Source organism: Fundulus heteroclitus, unplaced genomic scaffold (genome assembly GCF_011125445.2).
Source record: "Fundulus heteroclitus isolate FHET01 unplaced genomic scaffold, MU-UCD_Fhet_4.1 scaffold_62, whole genome shotgun sequence".
NCBI classification, from domain to species: Eukaryota; Metazoa; Chordata; class Actinopteri; order Cyprinodontiformes; family Fundulidae; genus Fundulus; species Fundulus heteroclitus.
This window is the reverse complement of record NW_023397055.1, coordinates 1,457,823-1,471,783: the sequence shown is the minus strand read 5'-3', so window position 1 is coordinate 1,471,783 and position 13,961 is coordinate 1,457,823. Positions and strand designations below refer to the sequence as shown.

Sequence of the window (13,961 nt, the reverse complement as noted above, 5' to 3'; positions counted from 1 at the left end):
GGACCAGTCCTCTGTGCTGCTCCCTGGAACAGGCGTCTCATTATCAGCTGCAAGGCGTTTTTTTGCTCGCTTTGCAGATTGATCACCTCTTCCTAGAATAAAAAAGTTATTGTTTTGATGTCATTTCAAACAAGCAATGTGATTGTCATACTTAAAACAGCAACCGCTATTTTAAAAGAAAGAGTTAGCATGAACCCCTTAAGAAAAGTTCTTGAGTTCTGAGTAAAAGTTATCTATTAATTTATTACCAATTTAAATACTGTATTCTTACTTTTGCCCCATTCATTCCACAGGAATTTAGATGGTACTGCTCCTTCCTTAACTTCTTTCAACCACTTGCAGAAACGTAGGTCTCCTCTTAAGAGAAGTGCTGACTGCAGACATAAGTGCTGCCGCAAAGGATTTTAAAATTTGGCCCCTCGTCTCTTCTTATTGCCGTCATCCAACAGGCTCGAATCTCAGAATCAGCTGGGAAGTCGTGAAAACTGAGATATGGAAAGTTTTTTTTTGTTGTTCGAACACTGTGGGACACTGCAGTAGCAGTTTCTCTGTGATTGTGCCATGCTTGGTGGATATGATGCTGCTGAGAGATGGACACAAGGGGAGAAAAAATAGATTAATTATAATACTTTTTAAAACCTTTATTTAACCAGATAAACTCCCATTGAGATTAAGATCTCTTTTTTAAAGGTTGATCTGACTAAGAGGTCAGCAGCACATGTCATTACTAATACAGTATAATAAACAAACCAGTTTAAGGCCTCTACTTAAAATGCACAGTATTTTGTACAAAAATTAAGAAAAAGGAAAGTGCATTAACATAAAGTGCAAATTATATATTATGAGAGACGCAACACAGAAAATTCACAAATCAGAAGGTACTGTCCAATAGACCCACCAACGTTATTTTTTCAATAGGAATGAACAAAAAGATTCAACTGGAATAAGATCTTTTGAATTCATGACTGCAATTATATATAACACGTCACCATAATCAAGTAAGGGGAACAATGTAGCAGATAAATGTCTCTTTTTTCACTCAGTGAAAAACAAAATTTATTTCTATAATGACAAACAAGCTACAGTAATTATTTCTGATAGGTGAACAATCTGTAAAGTAAGCTAACAAGCTGCTGCATGTCAGCTTTAATCTTCATGTTACTGTCCCGATCAAAGCATCTATATAACAGTAATGATCGCTACTGATACTAAGGAAAATAAAGATAGTCAATACAACACGTTTAATATTGTGCTCTCAGTCATACCTAAATGAAATTGCGCTGATTTTCATTGAAACATGTCTTGACCTCCTGAATTTTCTACATAAAAGCTTGTAACCGGATGTAGCGATACCCTGCTGCGCTTCAAAACTGAAGTTTAGTGATGTCATATAAAAAGAACTACATTCTGGTCCACACTCCTTACCGGTAGATGACCGTAACGCAAATATTTCTTTGTTTGCTAACTGGCAAAAATTTAAACAAAGAAGAATTCCTCCAGGTTCTTTGTTCTGAGGCCAGAAGCTGAAGCTTCCTTTACTTTGGCTCAGTTGACCTGTGCAGCACTGTCTCTTTTACTTTTAAGACAAACAGCAAAGTTATTTGGTTGTGAATAAAAAAAAGTAAAAATTAACAAATTAAACATTTATATATAATATATTGTTTTATTTGAAGACTGGATACCAACATTAGCTTTATGTGTACATTTATTTATTTTATCATAGTTCTACTTTAACTATGGACAGAATCAACAAAGACTTTTTTTTAAAAAACGTGAGATTCCACGATTATGTTATAACAGCAAGAAATAATAAAGATTTCCAAAGAAAAAACGTGAGAAACTTCTGCTGGTTTCACTTCCGGAGTGTGGTGACGTCATTTCCATATATGGTATGGGTTTGTCGCGTGGTCTGTCCCCCCGCCACTTTCTGCAAGTGTTCATGCCGCGCAGCCACGTTGATCCTCCTGAGTTCTTTGTTGTTCTGCTGTGAGTCCAGAAGCTGGAAGAGAGCAGCAGCTGCTGCAGGTGATGAAGTCTGGAAAGAAGTCCAGCAGCTGGAGGCACAGCGGAGAAACTGGAGGGAAGCAGGAGCTCAAAGAGCGGCAGGACGCAGCAGAGGAGACACCGATGATGGGGGATGTTTTCCAGCCCAGAGTTCTGCTGCACCGATTAGGTTTGGAGATTTCCTTCTTCATGCTAACTGTGTGGATGGAGCTAAAGTTTAGGAGCCGTTTTCAGCAGCTGATGGATTCCTCCTCTTCATTGTTGCAGAGTTTCCCCCAGAAAACTGGCTAAGCCTGCAGCTCTGCATAGGAGGTGCTAATGCTAGCTTAGCATGTAGCATAGAGGTGCTAATGCTAGCTTAGCATGTAGCATAGAGGTGCTAATGCTAGCTTAGCATGTAGCATAGAGGTGCTAATGCTAGCTTAGCATGTAGCATGTTGTAACAGAAAAAGATGCATTTGTTTATTTCACGTCCTGCCCTCATTACTTCAATATACTGAGAACATTTGCTTAATACAAATATGATGATGATGATAATCAAACATCTGTCGATTATTATAAATATTAAGCCAAATATTGAGCATTCTCCACAAGCAAACCGTTCTATGGTCATTTATTACGAAATGAAATAAGAAGGGGAGTTTATTCAGAAGCCCAAATGTAACAAGATTAAAATTTTATATGTTATGATGTAAATAAATTACACTAAAAAATATTCTAAACGCTGACAGATCTAGATTTGAAGAGATTTTCATTCAGAAGTAGGAAGAAAGAAAGGCAGGTGGGCTTCAAAATGTAAACATGCATAAAAATACATGATAGACACAAACATAAAAAGAGACAGATGGATAAATGAGACACAAGCTGGCTGCTGGCAAAAAGCTTTATTCTTTGACATTAATGGAAATCTAAGCTTAAAAAATTGTAGCATCACCCACCCCAACATGTGATATTTACATCCCAACGTATTAAAACATGTCCTTTTAATTCTGAAACAGTGATCTATTTCCACCTCTAATTCCATCTCCCTTAGGTGTGAGAGTGTGTGTGAATGGTTGCATGTTGTGTTTGTCTCTGTGTTGCCCTGTGATGGACTGGTGACCTGTCCAGGGTGAACCCGCCTCTCCCCCATTGACAGCTGGAGATAGACACCAGCACCCCTCACAACCCCACAATGATAGACATGTTAGAAGATGGATGAATGGATGGATAACAGAGGCAGCATTTAGCATTTATACAACGTTTTAACAGAATAAACACAAAAAGACTACTTTAAAAAAGGAGGAAAAGGAGGAACCCGGGGCCTGGTGAAGGAGGAGACTGATAGCAGCTTTCCATTAACTGCTGCTCCTATCAACTGTAAGGGTGAAGGCTGTTTTTCTTGATGGTGTGCTCTGATTGGAGAATATGAATTGCATAGAAAGACGATCTAAATGGAAAGACAACTCCTTTGTGATCTGACCGTTTCTGAGCAAAGCTACAAAGCTGATAGCTCCTGAGCAGGTCCTCTGGATTCAGCTTTGACATTAACACGGCCTCATCAGGGCACAACAGACCATATTATACCCCCAAGACCCCAGAAAATGAGAGTTGTTGTCATGACCCTGTAAGACATGTAAAACAAGCTTATTAAATCATGTTAGCTGTTCATTGTAGTGCTGCTGTTCTCACTGTTAACTTTGAACATGGCTGAGAGTCGCAAGATAGCAAATCAGTTTAGCACTTTTTGTATGATGTATACTGGCTGGAAATTTATTTTGAATATATTGCACACAATAATTCAAATATTATACAATGAGAGTATTAAATAAAATAACCAGATATTTGTGGTCTAGAACAAATCATATTCTCCTCAAACAGCAACACTTTTGACTAGTCTTGATTTTACTTGGCAGATCTGAAGTTTCAAGATTAATTCATCATCCAATAAAACACCCAGAAATTTGATCTCATGGAGTCGTTCTAAAGCAACACTGTCAATAATTATTTTGATTGCATTGTTTTCTGATTTATTGCAGTTTCAAAACATCATGTTTTATTAAATTTAATAATTAGATTTTTGAACCAGTGTTATTTTTTTTCTTTATTTCTATAGTGAGTTGGTGGATTTTTCCCCCCTCCAATACAGGTCATGCTAGTATCATCTTCAAATATGTATTTTGCCAAGTTTGAAACATTGATTATGTTTTTTTATATACAAATTAAATATGGGACCCCACTTTTTTTAAAATTTCTGATTAGTGATTACCTTTTTCTAAATGCTACCCCATATATCATACCGTTCCAGTTTTTTAGTAAAATGTCATGATTAGAGGAATCAAATGTTCTCTTGAGATCAAAAATTATCAAACACCAGTTGATGATTTACTTTTATCCGTTCTATGATTTCTTCTGTTAACTTCATTAATGCCATTGATGATGATCTGTTTTCTCCTAAACCATGTTGACACTGTCAGGTTGTCAATGCTTTATAATTAAAGACTTTTACTGAACCCTTTTTATAGTATTTTAAACAACTGTCAAAGTAGGTATACTCGTCTATTATTATTAACTTTCTTCTTCTTCTGTGTGGGAGGAGTGTGACTAAAGAAGGGAGAGAGCGTGAGTTGAATCTGTTTGAGTGTTTTTTTTCTACTTTTTTCTATCTTTTACAGGGTGTATTTAAATATTACGTATATAGGTGTTTTTTTTTTTTGTGCTTTAGGTTTTTTTTGGGGGCTTTGGTGGCCGTTGGGTTTTGCCCGGCGGCAGGTCTTGAATGCCATGGTGGTGGTTCTGGTGTTTTCTCCACGCTGACACGGAGGAACGGCATCAAGGTGGGTGTTGGTTCTCCGTGCAGCGTGGAGGAAGTTTGTTTGGCTGTGGGGGAAATTATTGTTCACGGTGCGATTAAGTCCGCGGCTCGCATGAACGGAGCCGTGGTTTTGTTTGTGGAGAAGGTGGAGCAGTAACACCTGTTGGTGGAGTCGGGCATCTCTGTGAACGGCTCGATCTTCCAGGTGTTGCCGCTCATGCAGCTACGAAGGTTATTTTATCAAATGTTCCTCCCTTCATCAGCGACGAGTTCCTCGTCAAAGAGCTGTCTCGGCATGGAAAAATAGTTTTCCCTATTAGAAAGATCTTGTCAGAGTTTAAGTCACCTTTGTTAAAACACGTCGTTTCACACAGGAGACAGCTCTATATGATTCTAAACAAGCGTGACGAGGAACTCAATCTGTGCTTTAAAGTTAAAATTGATGACTTTGACTACATCTTGTTTGCAACATCTTCAAACATGAAGTGCTTTGGCTGCGGAGGGGAGGGACATTTGATAAAAATGTGCCCAAACCGCACAGGATCAGCCCCGTCAGACGCGGCGGAGCAGCAGCTCGGAACCTGTGGCCTCGGGTCCCGTCGCTGGAGACCAGCAGGAAAAAAGGGCCATCAGCGTATGGGTGGACAAGCTTGGAGGTCAAAAGCCCCAGTGAAGAACTTTTTACAAACCTCCAATAAAAAAACAGACTGGTGTTCTTCAGTGGAGGATTCTTCATGGTGCTATTGCAACAAACTTGTTTTTATCAATCATTAGTTTGGGAGTTTTAAATTAATGTCCTTTCTGCAGTTTGCCCGGGAGTGTTTTTCACGTTTTTATGGATTGTAAGAGATTTAAGTTTTTATTTTAACCTATTGAGTGTCTTTAGCCTTTTTGGTGTGTTTTTTATGAATTATATTTTTATTAATGGATTTCCTTACAGCAGAGCAAATACGATAAAGTCCCAAATGTAAAATTTTTCAGTTTCTGAGGCAAAAATGGCCATTTATTTATCTCGGCAGGACAGAGTGTAGGATGGACCTCAGCTTGCTGTCAATAGTTTGTGGAGGTGCAATGTAAAGGCAAGGCTGCGGCTAGAATTCTGCTTTTGTGTCCAATGGGAATTTAGAAGACTTTGTGCTTTTTTGGTGTTTTAGGGGAATTCTGTGCACTGTCTGATTTAAAAAAGAATAAAAATATTTTTAATGTAAATATTTTTTAAACTGGAAGAAAACGTTTTTAATAGTGCATTGCTTAAAACCAAGATGGCGGCACGATTAGATCGCGAGGCTCACGGTCTCTCCAGATTCTGCAATTTTGCGGTGGGGCGCGCGGAGGACTAAGAGCTAAGCTAAAGCTAACGCCACACCGGCTCTCTTTACCCAGCATTTTCCTTGCCAATGTACGGTCACTGCTGAACAAAATGGAGGAGATCCGACTCAACATTACATGCAGCAAGAGACTTTTGAACTGTAATGTCCTAATTTTCCCAGAAACATGGTTAAACAGCGGAATACCGGACAATGTTATTGAGCTAGCGGGGCATTCCGGGAGGACAGAACATCAGATGGCTCCGGTAAGACCCGAGGCGGGGGACTGTGCATTTACATTAACAAAGCTTGGTGCACAAACTCTGCTATTATTGAGAGACATTGCTCAGCTAACCTTGAGTTTCTCATGGTTAAATGCAGACCGCTCTATCTGCCAAGGGAGTTCACTTCCACTATTATCACTGCAGCCTACCTTTCCCCTGACGCTGATGCTAAGCCTGCTATGAAAGAACTTCACGCAGCCATCAGTAAACAACAGACCATTCACCCTGAAGCTTAGTTTATTGTCGCAGGTGATTTTAATCATTCAAATTTAAAGTCAGTATTACCGAAATTTCACCAGCATGTTTCCTGCCACACCAGAGGAAACAAAACTTTAGACCACGTTTACACAAATGTGGCTGGAGCTTATGTCCCGACACCCCTCCCCCACCTGGGTCAGTCAGATCACCTTTCTTTGTTCCTCATCCCCAAATATGCACCTCTCATCAATCGTGTGAAGCCATCAGTGAAGACCATCAAGGTGTGGCCTGCAGGAGCAGATTCATCACTTCAGGAAAGGTTTCTACACAGAGACTGGAGGATGTTTGCTTCTCAAGCCACCAGTGGCTCTCACACAGACATCGACTGTTATGCCTCCTCTGTACTGGATTATATTAATATCACCATTGACAACGTTACAACCGAGAAGCAGATCACCACATACCCAAATCAGAAGCCATGGATGAGTGGGAAGGTGCGACTCCTATTGAAGACGCGCAACACTGCCTTCAGATCAGGAGATGCACAGGCCTACAGCACAGCCAGAGCAAATCTGAAAATGGGCATCAAAGAGGCCAAGTACTGCTACAAGCTTAAGATAGAGGGACACTTTTCCAACGCTGACCCCCGACGCATGTGGCAGGGAATCAAGGCCATCAGTGACTATAAACCCACTCACTCCACCTCTGCAGCCACTGGTGTCAACTTCCTGAACAAGCTGAATGACTTTTATGCTCGTTTTGAAAGAGACAACAGTGAAACTGCCACCAAGCTCAAATCCTCAGCCGACCACCCGCCAATCACACTCCCCTCCACAGATGTCTACAACGCACTGAGCAGGATCAGCACACACAAGGCAGCTGGACCAGATAACATCCCTGGACGCGTGCTCAGGGCATGTGCGGAGCAGCTCGCTGGGGTTTTTACAGACATTTTCAACCTGTCTCTTGCCCAAGCAGCTGTACCAACATGCTTCAAATGCACTTCCATTGTGCCAGAGCCAAAACACTCCAGCCCAAAGTCCCTTAACGACTACCGCCCTGTAGCACTCACACCAATTGTAATGAAGTGCTTTGAGCGGCTGGTCCTTGCACGCCTAAAAGACTCGCTACCATCTGCATTGGACTCACACCAGTTTGCATACCGCAGCAATAGGAGCACAGAGGATGCAGTTTTCATGGCACTGCACTCTGTGCTCACACATCTGGACAATAAGACCACTTATGCACGCATGCTGTTTGTTGACTTTAGCTCAGCATTCAACACTGTCATCCCGGCTAAGTTAATAGCCAATATTAACTTAGCCTGGGCATCAACCCCTCCATTTGCAACTGTATTTTGGACTTTCTGACCAACAGACCCCAGAATGTCCGATCAGGCTCCAACTGCTCCACGTCCATCACACTCAACACTGGTGTACCACAGGGCTGTGTGCTAAGCCCGTTTCTCTACTCCCTCTTCACCCACAACTGCAAGCCTGTGTACGCTTCCAACTCCATCAAGTTTGCAGGCGACACTATGGTGATTGGTCTCATCAGCAACAACGATGAGACTGCCTATAGGGAGGAGATCAAGCACCTGGCTACATGGTGCACTGAAAATAATCTGCTCCTCAACACTACCAAAACGAAGGAGCTCATCGTGGACTTCAGAAAAGATTCAAGAGGCACGTACGACACCATCCACATCAATGTAATGGCTGTTGAGTGTGTCTTCCGGTTTCAGGTTTCTGGGGACCCACATCTGAGCGGACATGTCCTGGTCAACCAACACCTCCTGCCTGGTCAAGAAAGCTCACCACAACTCTTCTTCCTGAGGACACTGAGGAAAAATCAGCTATCCTCGACTATCCTGGTGAACTTCTATCGCTGTGCAATAGAAAGCATCCTGACCAACTGTGCAACAGAGCGCAAGGCACTGCAGCGGGTGGTGAAAGCCGCCCAACACATCACCGGGTCTCCACTACCCACCATTGAGCACATCCAGAAGAAACGCTGCCTACATCGAGCTCGCAGCATCCTTAAGGACTCATCCCACCCAGCCCACAGACTGTTTTCTCTCCTGCCCTCCGGCAGGCGTTTCAGGTGCCTCCGGATCAGAACCAGCAGACTGAAGAACAGCTTTTCCCCCAGAGCTGTCTCTTTATTGAACTCTAATCCTCACTGATAGACTCTCCTCTCCCTCCTCACACCTACCTCCATTTTGTTATTCTGTTATTTACAAGACTGTAATGTTCACCTGCGCTCCTGACTGTTACTGTTGTAACAACTGTTTACATGCATCTTGCACTACTAACTGACTGAATATTGATTTGCACTGCTGACTGTTTATTCAATTGTTTACATATACATTTGCAATACCGTACTTTAACTCTAATATGCAATTACCTTCCACTGCACTTTAATTTAAATAGCTTCTGTCCAAACTTTATTCATTTTATAGTAATAGCTACCTGTATATCATGCTCACAATTCTGCCTATAGTAATAGCCATCTGTACATATATCCATACTACATGTAAACTCTGTTATAATAATCATCTGTATATTATGCTATTGTACATATCTGTAAAACTCTATTCATAGTAATATCCACCTGTATATTATATTCGGTACATATCCAGCTGAAAATTTAGTTAACAATACTAGTTATCTATATATTATACTAATAGGACAAATCTATCAGTAAAATTGTCTATAATAGTATCCATCTCTATATTTATTCAGTAATAACCCATGGCCTGTACATATGGAACTATTGTTTATCCTGCACTTGCTGCTATTGCACTTCTGGTTAGACCTAAACTGCATTTCGTTGCCTTGTACCTGTGTAATGACAATAAAGTTGAATCTAATCTAATCTAAATTGTTAACTTATTTACTTGTGTGAATAAATGATTAGTTAAAAAAAAAAAAAAAATCAAATCTTCTTCCAAATGTGATTAGCAGCGTATTTAAAAAAAGGAATAACCGTTGCAATTTTACAAATAAGTTACAGATGTAGGTCAGCGTGTCTGCAATATCATCAATTATCTTAATAAATGTGAAGTTAATTCCATTCCAGTACATGGCTATTTTTACTTATTATTTAATTATATATTTATTAAAATGTGCCTCAGTTCAGACTGAGATGAATATCCTTTCTAATTTGCATTTTGTGTTTCAATGTTTACTGCAGATGTTGCTCAGAAGCGGATTGTTAAAGAAGCTTCTTTAGACCAAAGACCTCGTGCTGACCTGCATCAGCCAAGTCCCCCACACTTAAAGAAGGAAGAGAAGGGAGTCTACATCAGTCTGCGAGGAGAGGAGCTCAATGGGAAGGAGGTGATTAATACTATCAGGTTTCCAGTTGCTGCTCCCATAAAGACTCTGGATGATGAAGAGTCCCTGCTACTCTCACAACTTTATCCAGACCAAATTAAAGGTAGAGAGCTTCCAGAGGAGAATGATGGAGAAGAATCCATCAGGATACAAGATAATGGAGATGATTCAATTTCTTCAGAGCCTGAAGACACTGAGAAGGATGAAGAGGACAGTGATGAAGAGCACCCTCTCTCTGGGCTGACAAAGTTGTCAGAAACTGGATATAAGAAATGTTCTTCAGACAAGAAAAATGTGGACTCACAGAGAAAAGTCCAGACAAGAATGAAGCTTAGCTGCGAAGACTGTGGTAAAACATTTTTTGGAAAATGCGCTTTAAACATACACAAAGTAATCCACACAGGACAGAAGCCTTTCTGTTGTGATCTATGTGGAAAAAGTTTTAGCCAAAAAGGGTATTTAAAAATACACTCGAGAATCCATGCAGGAGAGAAGCCTTTTGGTTGTGATCTGTGTGGAAAAGGTTTTGGCCAAAGATCTAATTTAAAACGACACATGACAGTCCATACAGGACAGAAGCCTTTTTGTTGTGATCAATGTGAACAAAGATTTAGCCGAAAACAAAATTTAAACATACACATGAGAATGCATACAGGACAGAAGCCTTTCTGTTGTGATCTATGTGGAAAACGTTTTAGCCGAAAAGCAAGTTTAAAAATACACAACAGAATCCACACAGGACAGAAGCCTTTCTGTTGTGATCTGTGTGGAAAGAGTTTTAGCCAAAAAGCATATTTAAAGATGCACACAAGAATCCACACAGGACAGAAGCCTTTCTGTTGTGATCTATGTGGAAAAAGTTTTAGCCAAAAAGGGTATTTAAAAATACACTCGAGAATCCATGCAGGAGAGAAGCCTTTTGGTTGTGATCTATGTGGAAAACGTTTTAGCCAAAAAGGGTCTTTAAAAATACACACAAGAATCCATAAAGGAGAGAAGCCTTTCTGTTGTGATCATTGTGGACAAAGATTTAGCCAAAAAGAAACTTTGAACATACACATGAGAATCCATACAGGACAGAAGCCTTTCAGTTGTAATCTATGTGGGAAAAGTTTTAGCCAAAAAGCGTATTTAAAAATACACACACGAATTCATGCAGGACAGAAGCCTTTCAGTTGTGATCTATGTGAAAAAAGTTTTAGCGAAAAAGGAACTCTAAATAAACATATAAGAATCCACTCAGGACAGAAGCCTTTCAGTTGTGATCAATGTGGACAAAGATTTAGCCGAAAACAAAATTTAAACATACACATGAGAATCCATACAGGACAGAAGCCTTTCTCTTGTGAACTATGTGAAAAAAGTTTTAGGCGAAAAGAAAGTTTAAAAAAACACACGACAATCCACACAGGACAGAAGCCTTTCTGTTGTGATCTATGTGGAAAAAGTTTTAGCCAAAAAGCAAATTTAAAAATACACATGAGAATTCACACAGGACAGAAGCCTTTCTGTTGTGATCTATGTGGAAAAAGTTTTAGCCAAAAAGGGTATTTAAAAATACACACGAGAATCCATGCAGGAGAGAAGCCTTTTGGTTGTGATCTATGTGGAAAACGTTTTAGCCAAAAATCAATTTTAAATGGACACATGAGAATCCATAAAGGACAGAAGCCTTTCTGTTGTGATCATTGTGGACAACAATTTAGCCAAAAAGAAACTTTAAACATACACATGAGAATCCATACAGGACAGAAGCCTTTCAGTTGTGATCTATGTAGAAAAAGTTTCAGCCAAACATCACATTTAAATAGACATATGAGAATCCATACAGGAGAGAAGCCTTTCAGTTGTGATCTATGTGGAAAAAGCTTTAGCCAAAAAGCACATTTAAAAACACACACGAGAATCCATACAGGACAGAAGCCTTAGAGTTGTGATTTATGTGGACAAAGATTTCCCAAACATCAAATTTAAATAGACACATGAGAATCCATACAGGAGAGAAAATGTCTCGGCGATGAAAACCAACTCAAACACAGCTGTAGTTTGTTGATAGATGTTTGTGCGTTGTCATCAAACGCACAAGGTTTTCATTTGGTAGTTTCAGCATTTCTGTTGTAGCTAATCTTTAGAGTTGTTAAAACATTTTAAGTTTTTTATTTATTTTGTTCAGACTGAGCTGTAGTACATCTGTGTTGTCAGTCTATGCACACTGCTGCAACCACTAAACTCAAGTTAATGTAAACAATAGCCACAGGATGTGCCCGTACGTGTAATTTCTGGTCGATCTTTCACAACAGTGACCTCTAGCTTCCTAAGTTACCCATTTGAGTCATTTTTTTCCAGGAGAAATAACATTATTAAATCAAGTGACTTAGACAAATTTATTATGATTTTGTATGCACAGGGTGTATACTAAAACGAAATTTTGTTGCATACAACTTGTGACAGTGTCGTGAGATTGCAGATGGAATATAGATAACATTACAGTATAAAGTGCAGCAGTGTTCAGAATGTGACAATGTAGGAGAAATAACTATTTAATATAATGGTGCAAAAAGCATTAATATGTCAGAGTTCAGTGTTGCGCAAATATGGTGCAAAATGCAGTAAAATTGTTGAGTTGTGTCCTATTTAAAAGGATCATTAAAGTTCGACACGCAGCGCTGGGATGAAATGTACTTAGAGGGAAAAGCAGCCCCAATTATCCTTATTGCTGTCCTCACCACTCTCCTCACGTTCTTCCAATCAGAGGCGCTATACTTTCCACACCAAACAGAGAGACAGCTGGGGCTCGTTCTTCGTGAGACAGGTATACTTAAAATCTTATTAAATTCCAGCAACGAAAGACCTTGCAAAAAAAACAAACAATATACAAACTATTCTCATGTCTAAAGAGAGAAAATGTAATACAACATATCTAAAGGTTAAATGGGAAAAAGAAGCTAAAATAACAATAACTGATGATGTTTGGTTAAATATTTGTAAATCTGTGATCCACACGTCAAGTTCTGACCTATGGAGGGAATGGACCTTACCAGAGGGGCCGCTTTTCATTGGCTGATGCCCATTCTACGTCATAGAGTGGCTACAACGTTCGAAGAAGTCTCACAAACACAAGCTAATGTAGTGCTAGACTACTGCTGTACTAGCATACCGGCATAAAGTTTTCGAGTTAATAATCGAAAAATAATAAAAAATAATGGTTCTCCATTGCCAGTGGGGTATCTGTACTGGTGATGTCAGATATCCTGATCGTATTTGTGGTGGGAAAATTCACAGATTTCCAAAATCAGGTGCAGAATGCCGGGCTTGGATCAAAGCTTGTGCACGACCACACGAGCAGCTCAACCTTCGTAGGATCAACAAGAACAAGGGAGTGTGTGCTGGTGTAAGTATTATAAATTTGCTTTAATACTTAAAGCAAATTTATAATACTTATTGCTTATTATTTATTTATTTATTAGCATTTTGTCGGCGGGGATGGGCCAACAGCGTCCCATCCTTATCCGACACCAGCAGACGGAGCGCGAGTGCATAAAGCTAGGCGCGCACCAAAAAGAGCATCGGAAAGTGCAAGTAGGCAGGACAGCAAAGACAAGAGACCATCGATTAGAGCAGAGAGCTTGTTAGTACACACAATTTGGACGAAACTGTTCCTCGTGTTAGCCACTCTAGCACCAAGTACAGCGTATCAGGCTAGCCACACAAACATTTGCCAACAAACCACAGGAATTATCCACTGATTTCAAAAGTAACAGACAAAACGATGAATGCACAACTTACCCAGCCTTGCAAGAACAATAGGCATCAGTTATCTTGTCCACATCTATATTAATGCTGAGGGAGTGAGGGTCTGCCGTTTTCCTCATCGACCGATAGCATTTTGCTGTGACCTGCACAACTTTGGAGGCATCGCGTGGCTCAAATACCTTTAACTCATCCAAAAATGATGACATGAACTTGTTAATTCCTCTGTCCATTGTTGTCGATGATATTTTTTCAAAATCAGGCAGAAATGACGCACTAATCGAGT

At 40.0% G+C, this 13,961-nt stretch overlaps 1 protein-coding gene across 3 annotated transcripts; it reads left to right on the top strand.

The window, feature by feature from the left end:
* The first annotated feature begins 2,117 nt into the window (after positions 1-2,117).
* LOC118561359 (gastrula zinc finger protein XlCGF57.1-like) lies at positions 2,118-13,069 on the top strand. 3 transcript variants are annotated; one of them, XM_036133409.1, is made up of 3 exons: positions 2,124-2,173; positions 9,783-10,800; positions 10,960-13,069. In XM_036133409.1, exons 1-3 carry the CDS (start codon positions 2,128-2,130, stop codon positions 11,852-11,854), a joined length of 1,959 nt encoding a protein of 652 aa, XP_035989302.1. In that variant the 5' UTR covers positions 2,124-2,127; the 3' UTR covers positions 11,855-13,069. The 3 variants fall into 3 exon arrangements, 2 of the variants coding, with proteins under 2 accessions (XP_035989302.1, XP_035989301.1); XR_004929988.1 differs by lacking the exons at positions 9,783-10,800; positions 10,960-13,069 and adding an exon at positions 5,340-5,547 and having other exon boundaries at positions 2,118-2,173; XM_036133408.1 differs by having other exon boundaries at positions 9,783-13,069.
* The last annotated feature ends 892 nt before the right edge of the window (positions 13,070-13,961 follow it).